Source organism: Cavia porcellus, unplaced genomic scaffold (assembly GCF_034190915.1).
Source record: "Cavia porcellus strain 051 isolate PalLab524CR breed Dunkin Hartley unplaced genomic scaffold, mCavPor4.1 scaffold_28, whole genome shotgun sequence".
In the NCBI taxonomy this organism is placed as follows: domain Eukaryota; kingdom Metazoa; phylum Chordata; class Mammalia; order Rodentia; family Caviidae; genus Cavia; species Cavia porcellus.
Window position 1 is genome coordinate 39,730,230 of NW_026947511.1, and position 17,047 is coordinate 39,747,276.

General features: G+C 54.0%; 1 protein-coding gene across 8 annotated transcripts in view; it reads left to right on the top strand.

Annotated features, from left to right (window-relative positions):
* Positions 1-4,138: 4,138 nt before the first annotated feature.
* The window catches only part of LOC106028541 (uncharacterized), an 81,675-nt gene continuing 68,766 nt past the window's right edge, over positions 4,139-17,047 (top strand). The window contains exons 1-3 of one of the 8 annotated variants that reach the window (XR_010044058.1): positions 4,204-4,577; positions 4,895-5,021; positions 16,589-17,039. Coding sequence is in view for 1 of the 8 variants with exons in the window: in XM_063238803.1 (XP_063094873.1) it covers positions 4,518-4,577; positions 4,895-5,021 (187 nt within the window). In the remaining 7 variants the exon portion in view is untranslated. The other 7 variants (XR_010044057.1, XR_010044054.1, XR_001202172.3 and 4 more) reach the window with 7 other exon arrangements.

Consider the following 17,047-nt stretch of genomic DNA (forward strand, 5'->3'; position numbering starts at 1 on the left):
TCTGTTGTTGCACGTTCTGTGTGTGATCCTAATTTTTTTTTTTTTTTTGTCTTTTTTGAGACGGAGTCTCGCTATGCAGTTCAGGCTGGCCTTGAGCTCACTTTGTAGCCCAGGCTGGTCTCGAACTCGCAAGGATCCTCCTTCCTCAGCCTCCTGAATGCTGGGATTACAGGCGTGAGCCACCATGCCCGACTCTCTGTGTGTGATTCTACTGCATACTCACTCTTCAGAAGTGCTGGAGAGGAATGTGTCACTGTGTCAAAAAGGGACATAAACCTGTTGGCCCTTCTGACTCAAAAATTCCAGGGATTTACCAGACATTAAGATATATCACTTTGCTTTTCTAAAACAGCAGTTAATAAAAAGCTGCACAGGGCTGAGGACCTCATTCAGGATAGAGCACTTGCTTAGCATGGGCAAAACCTTGGGTTCAGTCCCCAGCATGGGGGTAGGGAACACGGCACATGCACACTATGGAATACTAGTCAGTTTTAAACAGAAGGGAAGTTGGGTCTGGTGGCACAATACTAAACCATGGTGGGGCGTGGTGATGCATGTCTGTAATCCTAGTACTCTGGGAGACTGAGGCAGGAGGATCAAAACTTTGAGCCCAACTTGGCCACTTTAGCAACTGATCAAGACCCTGTTTCAAAATTTAAAAAGCACTTGGGTTATGGCACAGGGAGAAGACCCTGGTTTCAATCCCCAGCGCTAACAAAAACCAGAACAAATCAATCAAAACAAACAAACAAAACATAAAAAAGAAAGGGAATTCTAACACAGGCTTCAACATGGGTGACTTTAGGACGGTATTAGCCAATCACAGAAGGATGAATATTTGGTGAGTCCACCTTTGTGAGGCAGTTGCTGGGAAGAAGTATTTAGCCGGTAGAGTTGCAGTTTTGCAAGAGAGAGCAGGAGATGCACAGTGGTGAGGGTTGAGCAACAACGGGAAAGTGCTAGATTCCACTGAGTCGTACGCTTAGGGATGATTAAGACTGTAAACTTTATGTTTTGGCTATCTTACCACGATTTAAAACACAGAGGCCGGACCAAACTGCATGTGGAGTGGGGCTAGGGACAAAGCTAAGTTTTGTGAGCACCTTCCTGTGACTGCAGCTGCAGGCCGGGGCTGGGCTCCAGGACAGTGCTTCCTGCAGAGCTGGGCTGCAGAATGTCCTGGTGGGTAGCATGATGGATAGCAGACCATTGAATTTGCTGCCCGGAAGAGCAGCATAGGCTGCCGTTGTGCAGTTAGGAGGATGGCTTGGGTGCCTTCCTGGAAGACAGCCATGCTAGCTTAGTGGGGATGCTGTATCGCTGTTCCCCTCTGTGGCCTCTGACTATACTTTCTGGCTCTCCTGGGAGTGCCAGGGTTCTTCTGGGTGGTCACGGGGAATGAGGAGAAGGCTGAGCAGAGATCTGTGAGGAGGACATGAGTGTCTTGGGCGTAAGCCTGTGCTTATACATCTGGCTGGAGCAAGGATTGTACTTGAAAGAGAGATGATGCCAATGTGGTAGGGGGAGAGGCTGGCCAAATTGGGGTTCTGGGACAGGGGCCAGCACATGGGCTTCTGCTGCTTCTTTGCAAGCTAGAGGAGGGAGTACTTGCCCAAGGTCTTGGGGACTTCCCCAGGTGACCCATTCTGGCCTTGTGCACAGCTGCCCATGCTCCTGGGTGGCCTCCCTGCCTGGGTACCAGGAGTCTGGGGCTGTCAGGGGCCAAGCGGGGTCATGGTGGGGGGCCTTGTGGCCAAGGAAGAGCCCAGAGGGGAGGAGGTACTGAGCCTGCTGGCTATGGGATCTTCCAGGCCAGCTCAGCCTGCTCCATTCAGTCCCCCAACCTGCAAACTCCTGAGATGAAGCTGGAAGCTGGCCCATGACCTCAAGGATGCAGGCGCAGGGCCACCCTGACTCAGGCAGCATGGGTGTCCATCATGCACTCGATGGGTCACCATGTGGCAGTATCTGCCTGACTCTCCAGGCCTCATCTCTCTGTCTGTGCAGCGGGATGGATATCTAGGGGTACCCTCAGCTATGGGGCACCCAGCCAATCCCACCAGCCCGGGGATGGGGCTGTTCCTGAAACTAGGGGGCCCAGCGTTTTTCCTTCTGGGGCTGGAGGTGTGGCTCGATGGCGGGTGCTTGCTGGGCCAAGCAAGGTCCAAGCCCCAGTCCTAGCATCACAGGCACACAAAGTCCTTTCTTTCTGGGGTGAGCTCACTGGCTCAGTGCTGCCCTGGTTCATTTTATTACCCCGAAAACGGTGCAGTGGAGGTAGAGGAGGGGACAGCCTGGTCCTGGAAGGTGATCAAGAGAGAGGGAAGAGGTGTCTTGAGTCACCGGAGTAGGAGGGCTCTTCCTCTTCTCTTCGGGGGCTGTTGCATAGGATAAGGAAAAGCCAATGGGGGTCTGAAATATTTCCTGTATGGATCTGGGCTCAGGGTCGCAGGCCCCCAATCTACTTGGCTTCCCCAAGTTGCTGCCACGGATACCCAGGCCCAGATGGCTGCAGGCACCGCCGCTGAGGAAAGCCCGCCCCAAGGGAGTTAGAAGATGTCTCTACTCTCTGCTGGACCCCTGCCACCAGCCCCGGGCCGGTCTAGGACACTACCCAGCCACCCAGGGTGACTTAGCATGAGTGTCTGGACCGGCCGGGGCAGGGACCACCCAGAGGGGCGGTGGGTGGACAGGAGCAGGCTGTGCCGAGGAGCAGGCTGGGAGCACGTTGTCCCTCATTGGGATCCCCACCCACAGCCAGCTAAAAGCCCCAAAACGATGCTAGGATGTGGATGACTCATCTGTGTGAGATGCTAGAGGAGGTCCAGTTCTGACCCAGTTTGATGTGTAGACACAGCCCTTGTCGTGGAATTCAGTCTGAGGGAGGAGAGGGACCTGTCCTGGGGAGCCCCCATTTGAGGGAGGAGACTCAGCCCCATACAGTCACAGCCCTGTGCTCAAGGAACTCCCGCTCAACAGGAAATGCCCTGTGGGCCCTGCTTCCGGCCTCATTCCCTGGGCACCATCCTCTGTTCTCCAAAGCTCCCATCCAGCCAGATCACTGGACCCGCTTGGAGCCTGTGAAACCTCAGTGTGAGGTCCAGGGGAGACCGAGTCATGGTGATTCAGGGCTGGACGGGACCCTCCTCAGAGGCTGAGGTGACAGGCGGGCTGCGAGGGAGGAAGGTCCTCCTCTCCCCTGACCCCAGCCACTCTTTGCGAGTGTGGGAGAGTGTGTGTGGCTGAGCCTGCTCCGGCAGACAAGCAAGGCTGGGTGAATCACAGTCTGGAGGCCAGATGTGACCCAGCTGCTCAGGCCCATGAACCCAGGTGCCCTGGGCCAGACGTGGTAGTACTTGTGTCCCCAGTCCTGTCTCCCGGGTCCCCAGAACATTTCTGGGGAAGACCTTGCCCAGGGCCTCACTGAGGGGTCCCTTCCACTGGAGGGAGGTTAGACACTGGCAAGTGGGGTGCAGACACAACCCCAAAGCTAGAACAGGGCTGTGCGTTCCCCTGGGGCACACCTGTCAGCTCCCTGAGAAGGGGCCTGTGTCTGAGGACAGGAATGAATCTCCCCCATCTCCCAGGCAGGTCTCCTCTGTTGCATTCCCGGGACCCTCTTTGGGGCAGCTGAACTCTGCAGAGGCCCACCTGGGTTTGAAGCCTGACTCCATTCCTATCAGCTGTGTGATCCTGAGTAACTGTCTCAGGCTCCGTTCCTGTTTCGCTACTATGGCATAAGATATATGGTTACAGAACCTGGTGTTCATGGCCTGATGACTCTGAGTCTCCCTAGGGAGGTGTGGCCTCTGCTTTCCTTTTCCTGCACCTCAGCCTATTGGTCTGGCTGGTATCAGTCCAGGCCTGGCCAGACGGGGCTGGGGTATCTCTGAGGATGGGGGCTCGTCAAGGGGTGTGCAGGCCATCCAGATCTCTCCCTGGGAGCTGGGGTGGCAGGTAACCTCATTCTCCTCCGGTCCTGCCTGTTGGGGCCCCCAGCTCCCTCCTTGCTTTAGTGTAGGCTCATGGCACGTATCAGTGATAAGGGCCACTCAGTTGGCAGGACGTGGGCTACGTGAGGGCCCATGAGGTGCTGCCGGCACAGCTCACAGGGCCAAGGCCAGGACGGGGCCGTAGGATCCATTATCTGCCCCCCCCCAACCCTGTGCCTACAGGCTCAGCAGTTGTGGGCTGCAAGCCCTTGGCAGAAGCTGGTCCCATTCCCCCCACGCAGGCACGCCTTGGCCGGCACGTCCTCGCCTGGGCCTCCAGCCACTGCAGCGCTGTCCATGGCTGCTGCTGGCCTCTAGGGGGCACTGCTTGGGCACCCAGAAAGGCCTTGCAGGGTGAGCCAGGCCTGGGTGGGGGTTGTCTCACTGTGTGCTGTCAGGGGCTCAGCCCTTGGAGGGGGCAGCCTGAGGGAGGGCAGAGTGAGGACAGCCTTGGAAAGTCACTGAAAATGTCCACATGCGCCTTGTCCACTGGGAGGACAGGTGGACAAGAGGGAGGCGGCTGGTATGGACCAGCAATGTGACCTTGGGCCCTGTCTCAGGGCTCAGATTCCTTGGCTGCACAAGGTAAGGACCATGGAGAACCCATCGCCAGGCAGAGTCCCTGGGCTCACGGCCGCTGCGCTCTTTCGGAACGGCTGGCTCAGTCCCTGTGGGAATCGAGGGGTCAAGATGAGGCACATCCCCAGTTGGGTCTCCCTTGCTCCCTCTCCAGCCAAGTGAGGGAAGGCTGTGGTCCCTGCAGCCCATGACCTTGGGAGTCCTTGAGGTGCTGTCGCCACCTCCGTTCCTGCAGAGCCCCTCGCCCCAGGCCCTGGGGCCAGAGCTGTGGGCTTTGATCCACAGGTTAAAAATAACTCCCACGGTCTCTTCCCCCTCCACAGGAATGGTGTTTGTGTTGGCATTTGTGGTCACGGTGGCCCTGCCAACTTCCACAGCATGTGACACCGTCAGGGGACTGTAGGTGTGAGGAAGGACTCAGCTGGAGGGCTCGTGCCACCTCACCTCCAGGTAAGGACACAAGGCAGAGGTCAGCAACAGCTGGTGGGGCCACCTGCAGCCCTGAACAGCCCACGGGGCTGGGGACACATGACAGGCATGAGAAGTCCACTTGTGGAAATAAAATGAGGCAGCTGCAGGCTGGGCTGTGCCTAGGTGCTGGGCAAGGGCTCCAAGGCGCAGAGCTGGGCAGGCAGGTCCCCCTTCCTTGGGTCTCACAATCCCAATTGGTGAATCACAGGATTGTGGAATCAAGGAATCCAGACTTGAAAAGAACGCAGAGACTTCTCAGTCGAATCTTTGCCCAGGCAGGAGAAAAATAGCAGCCCCATTAGGGAGTATTTATAAAGCTTGCCTTGGGTGCCAGGCACTAAGCTGGCATCCACTGAATTAATCTTCCTGCAGTCTTCTGAGCCCAGTTCTGGTATTTTTTTTTTAACAGAAAGAGAAAGGAAGACACAGAGAAGTTAGGTAACTGGCTCAGAGCAGCTTCAAATTCACTTCTATTTGTTCCAAACCCCACTTGTGTGATTATCCCAGAATCCAGCTTGGCAGAGCCAGGAACTAGAGGCTGTGGCTGGTTCTGGGGAGCTCAGGATCTGGTCACTGAGCCCCTGTCCCTTTCCCTGCATCTCCCTCCACCCCAAGAGCTGTGTCCAAGTTCTCCCTCCCATGCCCCGAGTCTCACTGACTTTAACACAAGACCATTTCTTCTCCCTCGCTGTACCAGGGAGCTATGGACAGCCACTTAGGTCTCCCCTTAAAGTCCCCACTTGTCATTATACCTATCAGTTTTCTTTGTTGGGACAAAACACTGCACATTTGCAACTGAAAGGAGATGGCATTTTGTTGTTGTGATTCATGGGCTGGGGACTTAGCTCAGTGGCATAAGCACCTTCCTGGCAAGTGTGAGGTCATGAGTTCAATCCCTGGTACAAACCCACCACAAAAACCAAAAAATCAAAACAAAAAAACTCCCAAAACTAAGAACACAGACTGGCAGAATGGATCAAAAAGCAAGATCCAACAATATGCTGCATACAAGAAACACATTTAATTGTTGTTGGTCATGGTTCTGGAGGCCCCAGTGCACAGTTGGCTGGCTCTGATGGCATGGTGGAGAGGGCTGGCAGAGAGAGCTGCTCACCTCATGGTGGCCAGGAATCAGTAAGGGCAGAGAGGAGCTGGGGGTAAGAATCCACCTTCTGGGGCACACGCCCAGGGACCTGTCTGTGCCTACCTGGCCCCTACCTCCCAACAACACATTGGCCTATTCACTGAGCAGTAGATTATCCCCTGATGACCACGACATCCCTGATTCCCTTCCCAACGCCCCACCTGTGAACACATGAGACTTTTGAGGACGCCTTATGTTATTTATTTATTTTTTGAGACAAGGTCTCACTATTTAGTCCAGTCTGGCCTTGAACTTGCTATGTAGTTGATGGTGGCCTCAAATTTGTGGCAATCCTTCTGCCTCAGGCTCCTGAGTGCTGAGATTACAGGTGTGCACCCACACCCTCAGCTTTTGGGGGGCATTTTAGATCTGAGCATACAGTTGTTTTTTCCAAAGGTTTTTTGCAAGAGGATCCCTGTGCGTTGTCTAAACTACCGAAGATGACATAGATGTCAGCGGACTGTCCTTTTCCTGTCCTCCCAGGCCTCGTGCCAGCTCTATGTGACCCAGCGTTGGCCTGGCTTGGCTGAGCAGAGGGGCTCAGGGTTTAGGATCTGACATGACAGCTGTCCCTCCAGGAGAGTCCTAGAGGGGTATGGCAGGTCACAGCTCCCTCAGCCCCTGAACCCTGCCAGCTGCCTACCCCCACTCCATCCTATGCCCTCAGGCTTTAAGACATGGTGCTTCCTCGGCATGATTTGGTCTTTTGGGTTCCCAAGGATGTCAATCCAGGTGAGGAGTCCAGGTTTCCCTTCCTTCCTTCCTTCCCTTTTTCAGTCTATGCAGCCATCCTTCTACCCATCCATCTATCCACCCATCCATCTATCCTTCCTTCCTTCTTTCTTTCCTTTTGTCTTTGCTTTTCTCCCCCCTCTTCTCTCCATCCATCCCCTGCTCCTTTTAGGACTAAGTCCTCCTAGCATGCTCCTCCTGGTCACCCTGAGCATGTAGAAGGAAGTTTTCCTGATAGAATTGTCACCTTCACTTCCAAGCACCAAATCCATCCCTCCCCACACTGCCACATGTGTCTTGAGGTGTCCACCAGAGTAGAAGCCACTACCTGTTATATAAGGTAGCTGTGCATTTTCTGCTCATGTATTTGACCTCCGGCAATAAACCTTCTAGATAATATGGTCATTACATGTCACCTGTTTTATTGATCGGAAGGGTATGATCTCCATCTCTGAGGTCATCTCACTACACCCAGCAGAGCTGCTGGAGCTCCAGGCCGTGGGAAGGAGGAAGAGAACCTCAAGAGCACACCCCTTCCCTTGAAGGAACTTCTTGGAAGCTACACACACCTCTCATATCCCATTGGCCAGAACTTAGCTACTGACTCACCTAGCCACATGCATGCATGCACGCACCAAGCTGCACGGGGAGTTGGGTCATGCAGTTTTATTCTATGGGCCTTCAGTTAAACTTCGGAGAAGGAAGAAAGAATACATGCTGGTGGCAGTGCTTGTCACAAGGCCCCTTGGCTCCTGTTAGATGCAGTGGGAGACCGTACATGGAGCTTTGCGGGCTCCCTGCCTCCTGCAGCCCTGATACTCTCCCCTCTCTGAGGCGTCAGTTTCCCAATACTGGCCTTTGCTCCCTGCGGCTGTTAATGGTGGCAGCACAGTGCCAAGCCTGACTGCCTTTGGCTGCTGTTCTCTGCAGAGCTGGTTTGTGTACCTCCTTATTCTCACAATGAACCAGTAGGTTGCTGGTCTTAGTCCCATTTTACAGTTGGGGAAATTAAGGCCCAAAGGTCATTTGATGAAGAGTACCCAATTGGGCTCTGGGCCTGGTGCCTGGGCTCCTTTCCCCAGGCCTTTGCCATGGTTGGATAGGAGGCACAGCACTGGGCCGGGCCAAGGAGGGGCTGCTCCGGGAGAGGGGCAGGCTGGGGTGGGGCGGGTCACAGGTGTCTGCTGGCACTGACTCAGTGCCAAGGGCAGCAGACGCGTCTGGACAGGGTCTGCTGACGGGTTTGGGGATTTCTGCTGGCGCCAGCCACCGGCCACAGCAGCCACATCCCTGAGCGCCACTTTCCCCAGCATCTGAGCTGAAACAGAGGGAAAGGGCAGACGCAGGGCTGCCTGGCACTTCCCTTGTCTCCCTCCAGCTCACAGAGCAGTGGAGGTTACAGGGGCAGGGCTCGGGCTGCTTGGTGGGGAAGAGGATGATGTGCAACCAGGTCCCAAGGAGGCGCAAGGCCATCGAGGTCATGCCCCCTTCCTCTGAGCAGGACTTTCCTTGCTGCCACTGACCCCAGGATAAGGTCATTGCCCCACTGGCTGGGTGGAGGAGGGACTCCGCGCGTAAGTGCGGTCACTGACTGCTTCCTCCTGTGGTTTTGCGACGTTGTGTAGCATCTGCTGGTTCCTGGCCAAGAGCACAGGCTCATGCATCCTGAGTCACAGCTCGTAGTCGGCAGAGGGGTGTACTGGCGATGGCCCAGACATAACCTCTGCCCTCCAGAGTTCCGGTCAGAGACAGAGCGTGAGCATCAAGAGTGGAAGGCAGGATAGAAGCCCCCTCGCTCCCTGCCCTCCTCCTCCAGGAAGGTCCCCTTGGTTTGTGCCTTGGGATCACTCTGGGTTGGTCCTGAGTCCCAAGCTCGGAGCACTTACAGGCTGTGCTGGAGTCAAAAGCGTAACAGGGATGCAGGTTTCCATCCCATCATTCATTCATTCAGTTGGTGGGAGGAGCGGAGATCGAGCAAACAGTGGCAAATAAAAAGAAATTAAAGCCTATAATATGTGCTGGGAGGGGGATCGAGTGGGATCTGGAGGAATATTCTGGGGATTTAACTTAGATGGGGTCTGGTGTCTCAGGGGAGCTCCTGCCCAGCTGGACACACAGGCACGCACGTGCGTGTATGCACATGCGCACACAGTGTTCAGAAGATGCCATTTCAATGGCAGTTTGCAACAGCACCCTTTTGGGCCAGCCTAGTGCCTGTGAACTAGGAGCTACCTGCCTGCCTGTATTTCCTGCTTGCATGGGCAAGCCCCTAGCCCAGGCCTCTGGTACAAGGGGCACCTGGGAAATGGAACTTGTCTGCAGGTCCTGTCTGTCCACCACCAAATTCATTGTTCTAGGAGGGCTGGGATGGAGACTTGGCCTGTGCAGTGGTCTGGGGAGGCCCTGGGACAGTGATTGGCATCTGGAGGACTGGGACTAGGACAGGGTGGGGTACAGCAGTCAGTCTGTGGGGGTGACAAGGAGGCAACTGGAAGGCTGGAGTTCTGAGGCAGTGGCCATGTCTGCCCTGAGGCTGTGAGGTCCCAGGCAGCAAGGAGTGTCCCCAAGCTCCCTCTACACTACGGGACCTGGCTTCAGAAGGCTGGGCACCATCGGGTTTGGGATGGGCACAGTGACTGTTTGTCTCTCTCCTTCTCCTGCACCACCAACTCGGCTCCACATCCGGAAGGAGCAGGGGCTGTAGCCTCAGGCCTGCAGATCTCCTGGATCCAATTCTCTGATTCTGTTGGCCCAGCCTGCATCCATCCAGGCTTTAGTGTCCTTTTCTTCCTCTCTCTATGCAGCCAGCTCTGCCTGGGCCAGGACAAGTCGGACCTGGGGCAGGTGGGTTGCTCAGGGGTCCTCTGGGTCTGGGTCCTCCTGGTAACCCCTCCCCGCCCATGTAGGCTCTGGAGGGAGACAGCTTGCTGATGGTGGCACTGCCCACCAATTGAGGCTGATTTTCCTCCATACCCCACCAGGGACCCGCACATGTGCTCCGTAGCACGGGAGTGTAGGTGGCTCTGTCATGTCAGAGTCTCTGGGGAAGATGTCCCAGTGGACAGAGGGTTCCCTTGTGTTGAAGGTGGAGGGAGCAGTCTAAAATCGTCCCTGTTCCCACGCTTGCCTTTCACTTCCAGTTGACAGGGCCACTGGGCACCATTCAGGGCATGAGCTCCCTGCATTTCCTTTGCACCCCCAGTGGATGCAGGCAGTGGACCCCATTGGCTCCTCCTGCCCTCTGGCCAGCCCACTCACTGGAGAGATTTTTGTCCTCTTTGCCTCACTTCCTACTGAGGGCTCGGGTTCGAGGGGCCTCTCTTCTGAGGGGACGTGTGGTGTGTAACAGGGGCTGTGCTTTGAGAGGAAGGCCAGGGCCAGTGCTGTATTATTCCAAGGGATTCTCAGGTCTCATGCAAGAAACTGCTTCTCTAGGTCTGGGGAGGATCTTCATTTAAACAGGCCCCTCTGTGTAGGTAACATTGATGGCCAAGGATCACACTCTGTGTTGAGGTCAGAGTTCAGAGTCTAGAGGCAGGAAGTCCTGAGCTCGGACTCAGCCGTCTGCTTGCTCTTGGGGTGATGCTGCCCTCAGCCTTCTCCTCTGTACAATGGGAGAGTGATATTCAACTTGGAGACTCAGCAGAGTGGGGCAGAGGGTGTAGTAATGGCTGTCCTTAACCTGCTGGGTCATCCACCTCCGGGTGGGGATGGGGCCTCACCTATCCCATTGCTTAGGGACTCTGTGAGGTGAGGTGTGTAGCGCCAAGGAGACTGGAGACAGGGTGGGAGTCCCCCAGAGCCCCAGCATGGGCCCCTCGTCTTAGAAACAGTGATCCCCTAACCTGCCTGCATGACTCTGTGTGCCTGATGCTGGCCTGAGGCTGCTTCTGAATGAAGTCCTCATGAGGAAATGCTGTTCTGTTTTACAGATGGGGAAACTGAGGCACAGAGTGTCTGAAGCAGTTTCCCAGGCTCACATAGCTAGTGACTGGCAGGGTACCCTGGCAGCCTAGATCCTAAACCTTACCTCTCCATGGCACAAGGTTCCTGGGGAGAGGGGTGACACCCCTCTGTGGAGGATTTGGAGCTGGGCTGGGCCTCTGGGGACTTCCCCAACCCTGGACACCTGTCTTGAGCATCTTTGCCTCTTCTGTGGCTGTCACTTCCTGCCCTTTTTCCAAACTTCCCTGCTCAAGTCCTCTTTCTCCAGCTGTGAGTGTCTTCATGCCTCCAGGTGCCATCGCTGGGTCCTGCCCCATGTCAGGCAGAGGTGGGAAGCCTCGGTCTGCTGCCTGACCCCAAGGCCCAAGCTCGCAGCCTCATGCCCTGAGCTGTAGGCAAAGGGACGCCTGCCCCCAGGGCTGCTGTTGATGACCCAGTAAATCACTCACTGCCCCTGCACTCAGCCTTACTGAGGGTAGAACCTGCCACAGCACCCCGATTAACCACACCATCTCACCATTGTTTCCCCTTAGCAGAGACAGTGCTGGCAGAGGAAGAGCCCAGAGCAGGGGTTCCAGGAGACTGTTTTTCTTTGCTGGAAAAGGACTCACCACCCACTCTCACTGCTGAGGTTTGGGAAGGATGGCGCCCTCTCGGGGAGCCTGGGAAACCCCCAGAGAGCAGCAAGCAGTGTGGCAGGCTGGGTTGGGTGGGGTGGTGACTCAGAGGGATGCAGGGTGTCCCATTGCGTGCAGCTTCCTCGAGCTTTGGGAAGCAAAAGTTGGTGTCAGCAGAGGTGTCTGTAGGGGAATGGGCAGGAGGCGAGGATGGGACAGGGAAGCAGTGGCCGATGAAGTAACTCTGAGCAATCTCGGTTTTCTCCACCGATTGCTGGCTTATCTGGCGCTCGCTCCACACCCACAACTGTTGGGGGCAGGAGCTACGTGAAAGGAAACTCCCTGGCAGGGCTGGGGACTCGATTCAGCTCAGGGAATGGGAAGGATCAGGGTGATTGATGGGTAGAGCCGGGAACTAGGCATTAGGGCTCTGAGGCTGACTCTGGAGTCCATGCTGGGGGAGTCCCAGGCTCCAAGCACTCAGGAAGCACCTCAGTTCCTTTCTCTTGCAGACAGGTGAGCCTCCATAGTGCTGTACCACCTCGGGCAGCACCGGCCCTCCCAGCGCTTCCCCTCCACTGTCTCATGTGCAGGGTCCCTGCTGTCACTGCTCACTGATCAGAGCTGACTGCTGGAGGTCACCAGGTCTAGAAGTTTCCTGCAGGGCCACTGGAAGCTGCCACACTCTTGGCATCCACTGCCTCTCACGCTGGGGGAGGGACAGTCGTCTCCTTCACCATCACCCCTCCGTGGGACTCAGCAGGACAGGGCCAACAGCAGCATGTGTGTGCCTGGCCCAGCGAGCACAGGAGCTACGGGGTCCCAGGCTTTGTTGATGCATCTATGTGTCCGGTGTCCCTCTGTCTGTCTCATGGCTGCAGGCAAGTGCACCTGTTGGCAGAACCCAAGTCACCAGGAACCCTCTGGGCAGCAGAGGACCCTGGCCATGTGTCGGCAGCTTTCTCATCTGTGCAGTCTGGGGAGGGGCCCAGCAGAGGTGGAACAGATCTGGCCAGCCAGGCTTCAATCCCCATGCTGCTCTAAGCTTCCAGGAGACTGGGCGGGGCAAGGGGGCATGGAAGCCTCCTGTCCTCTGTCACTGTCCTGTGGCCACTATGACAGGCACATCCTGGGTATATGTGTGAGGATCCTTGGAAGATGGCCCTGGGCAGTCATGCTGTGCAGGAGTCTTTGCCAAGGCCAAGGAAACAATCAGGACCAGTGTGTGCTCTTATCAGAGTCTGAGGTTCAAACTTGGCTCTGTTGTGTCCGCCTTTGGAGACTGCCATGGGCTTCCTGCAGGAGGGGCTGGCAGCAGGAGGAAGAATAAACTGAATCTTAGTGCCCATATTGGCTCCTTGTTTAACTAGGAAGTGAGGCAGACAGGAGATAAGGGTGCCCACAGGGCCCAGTGTGCGGAGAAGAATTGGGAGCTTCCTGGGTAGTGCTGGAGCTGGGGCAGGGGCTGGTGTTTGGGAACCAGAGTCCACACCGTCCTGCATACCAGGCTGGTGTCCAGCTTTCCCTTGCTCTCTGCTGCACAAGTTGTGGGATGACACAGGGCGGGGCTGCCATCCAGGCTGGGGAGCTCCTGCTGCAAGGCCCATGTATGGGGCAGCCCCATCTCCCTGTCTTGGGTGTCCACGTGGCCAGGGCAGCCACTGTGCCCCCACCCCCTCCTGCCAACCGTCCTCGTCTTGAGTGGCTGAGGGGAACTGGTGGGGTTATTACAGGACACTGCAGCTCCAGGGCAAGAACAGAGGAGGCCCAGCTGTCAGCTGGAACCCATCAGAGGCCAGCCAGACATTGGCACTGGGCAGAGTAGGAGGGCGGCTCACAAGGTGGTGCCCTGGGAACTGTGATTTTCGGGCCGTTTCTTAACCCTCCCCAGCCTGACGCAGGCAGGTCCCACAGGCTCCCAGGTCTTACCATCCAGGTCAGGTGTCAGGTGGGGCTGACTTTGTGGAGAGACCGGGGGTCAAGGAGCCCCTAGTGTGAGAGGGGAGAGCCGGCTGCCACAGGCCATGGGGGTCCCCTGGCCCTGTTGCAAGGCTGAGCTAATCTTATGAGAAAATGCAGCTCCCTGGTCTTGGGGACATGGTCCCATCCTTGGGGAGCCAACACACCCCGGACCACAGGAGGCTCTGGGTCAGAGATGAGGGTGGTCTTGTCCCATAGTAAAACCATCTGGTTAAATTATCAGATCCAGGCATCACGTTTGAGAGATGGGGCTTTGGTGACCTAGGCAGTGAGGTGTTTCAATTTAGAGAACCCAGTAGAGCAGGAAATCAGCAAGATGAAGCATCCACAGCCCCGAGGCACCCGTCCATGCAGTGTCCTGCAGAGCAGGCGAGTGACTATCCAGAAATGAAGAGAGAAATTGCTAGGAAAAAAGAAAAGCTGCTGTCTTTACTAAAAGATATATATGTTGATTTCCAAGATCCTGTTTCATCCCAGATGGTAAATGATGCTGTAACCCAGCAAGAGACAAAGGAATTCAGATTGCCCAAAGGCCATCACTTTGGTATGGACATTAAGAACATTCCCAAGGGCAAAATTTCCATTGTTGAGGCCACGACACTACTCAATAATCATGAACTTTATCCAGAAACATAGACTGCTGAGAAAATAGCACAAGAATGCCATTTAAAACTGGAAGGCATAAATTCTCTTTGCAAGTATTTTGTTACTTTTGAAGTCAAGATCTTTTCTCCTGAACACAAGAAAACAGTAGTATCAAAATGAAGAAAATCACAAAATTACTTTGCTTCTGTGAACATCTCATCCCTGTGTCCTGTTTGTTTCCTCATTATTAGAATATTATAGGATTTACTGAGTGTGTAATGTTGAAGGCGTACTATTTGAGAGCGTACTATTTATTGAGCTCTGTTGACTTTTCAGGTTGTTTATAGAAAGTAGTTTGTTTTTTTAAATCTTTAATTTGGCTTAGCCATAGTTCCTGTGTATATGTCAATATGACTAATTATATATACAAATTTATTATAAATGAGAGAAGTGATGTAATATTTTAATAACAGTTTAAATGTTTTTAAAAGTCACATGACTTTTGGTTCAATAGAGTAGTTCTTTTATAACAAAATGAAAAATGTCTAATGAGTATAAACTTGTATTTTAAAGCTGTAAACCACAGGCACAGTGGCATAAGTACCTGTCTGGCAGGCGCGAGGTCATGAGTTGGATCCCTGGTACCAAAAGCAAAACAAAACCTGTAAATCACTTAAAGCCATTTTGCTTTATGTAAAGATCAGTAATTGAATCACCAGTGCTGCTATTTCTGAGCCATCTACATTGTGCGGTTAGGTACCTATGAATATGGCTTCCATTACCTGGTGTCACACAAAGTAAAAAAAATTATTAGATCCCTATTATGGCACCCTTTTGAAGCTGCCTGTGATTTGGGGAGAATCCATAGTTTTGCACAGGTATCCTCTGTCGAGACCCCAGGCTCCCAGTGTCTAAGACACAGGAAGTTGTCACTAGAAGACAGTTTTGTCCTGGGCCTTCCTGGAGCCAGCACCCTCCTCAGCCGGTTGCCTCTCTGGGACCCTTTGCCACCTCCAAACTACTCAGTAAGCCACTCAGCAGCGGTGCTCAGCCCATCTTGGTGACCATGTTTCTTGGTTACTTTTCTTGTTGCTAAGACAAAATGCCTGACACTCCAGTTTAAAGGAAGACAGGTTTATTTAACTCACAGTTTGTAGAGGTTTAAATCTATGATTGGCAGGGTGGCAACACAGAGAAGAAAACGGTTATGGTGGGCAGAAGGAAGCAAAGCAACAGGGGATGGCCACAGCTCCTTCTGTTCCTTATATTTATCTAGGCTACTTAGGGCAGGTAGCATTCACACCCTTAATCCTAGTGTCCTTGAGCCTGGCATTAATCATGAATCAGTTCCAGAATCACATATTCCAGATCCAGCCACCTCGAAAAAATCCCCACTGCATGAGGCTTTGGGGGGACATCTAGACACAGGCTGTAACATCATGTGACTTATAAAACTCATGGATTTCAGGGAGTGATTAAGCTCATAAAGTGGGAAACAAAAGACAACATGTGTCTCACAGATCCTAGTGTGGATGGCCCTGATTTATATCCCACGTGGCTGGCCCTTTCCCAGCTTCCTTCCTGGACTCTTGCCAGCCAGCTCCCGGGTGACCAGGGGACTTGAAAGCTGTCAGAGGGGGCCCTTCACCTGGAGCTGGGGTCACCAAAGAGCTGGGACCTCTAGTTACTGGTCTGCATGGGGCTGGGGGGATCTCCAGTTCTCTAAGGGGAATGTGGGTGCTGGTGTCCCCAAGCTTTGTACCACAGTCATTCCACCCCTGAGGCCTCAGTTTTCAGAGGTCCTCAACACCCTGTCATGGCCACCACTGGCAGGTCATCTCTGACTGACCGGCGAGTGTCCTAGTGGGCAGCTGTGTGTTGCCCCATTTCCTTAGCCCTAGTCTTGCACTCTGTGCACAGGAAGTGGACATGCAGATGAGTGGCGTCATTTGGCCCTAGGGGATTCTGGCACAGCTGTGACCACTGTAACCAGCCCTCTGTGAGCCAGGCGTGCACTGGGCAATGGGTGATGGAGGTGAATGTTGTCCTTGCCCTGCTGCACGAGTGGGCTCTGTGGTAAGGCTCAGACTCTGGGCTAATGTTCACCTGGACACAGTGTCAGCCCTCTATGTGTTTTGCTTTCCCCCGTGCAGTGAGTACGCTGACAGCCTCACAACCTCAGCGATGAAGATTGGATGAGTCAGTAAGGGTGTGGTTGCTATAACTTTCATTTCTTGAGGAACAATTCTGTGCCAGCAACCATGGTGGCATATTATTGTAAACAGAATCCTCCCAGGGAGTGGAAGGGCAGTTCCACTTGGTGAGGACAAGGCTGTGTGTGGGGGTGTGTGCCTAGTTTTGTCTCAGAGGATGGGGTAAATGCAATAGGTAGTGCTGAGGGGCATTCCAGGCGAAAGCCACAGAAGCAAGAAGGCTGAAGATGGGGTAGGGATGGGGTGGTCAGAGGGATCAGAGCACAGAGTATCAGGGAGATCAAATTGGGAAATGGATTTTGAGGCCATCATGTGGCCTTTTTTTCATAGGCAAAGGGGGCCACAGAAGTTTTTGAGCAGGAATCCTGCAGAGAGAGGAGATGGCAATCTTCATCTCTGGTGACAACAGCCACAACAGTGATGACCTCCAGAAACTTTCCATTTGAAGGCTCTGAATGCACCAAGGAACTGAATCATTTTATTAGATGCTTCCCTAATGTCCACACCCTGTCAGGGACTCCTGCTTCATCTCAGAGTCTGAGATCTTGTGTGTGTGTACATGTGTGTTATGGTTTATGTCTAGATGTTCCCCAAAAGCTTCATACACTTTTAGACGAGGATTTTTCAGAGGTGGCCAAATCTAGAGTTTGTGATTGATTCATGATTCAGTGATAGGATTCAGGGTACTGGAATTAAGGGTGGGTGATTGCAGGTATCAGTCCATTACCCTAATCCCAGCAGTCTGCATAATATAAAGAGGCAGAAAGAGATTTGTCTCCTTCTCTCTAG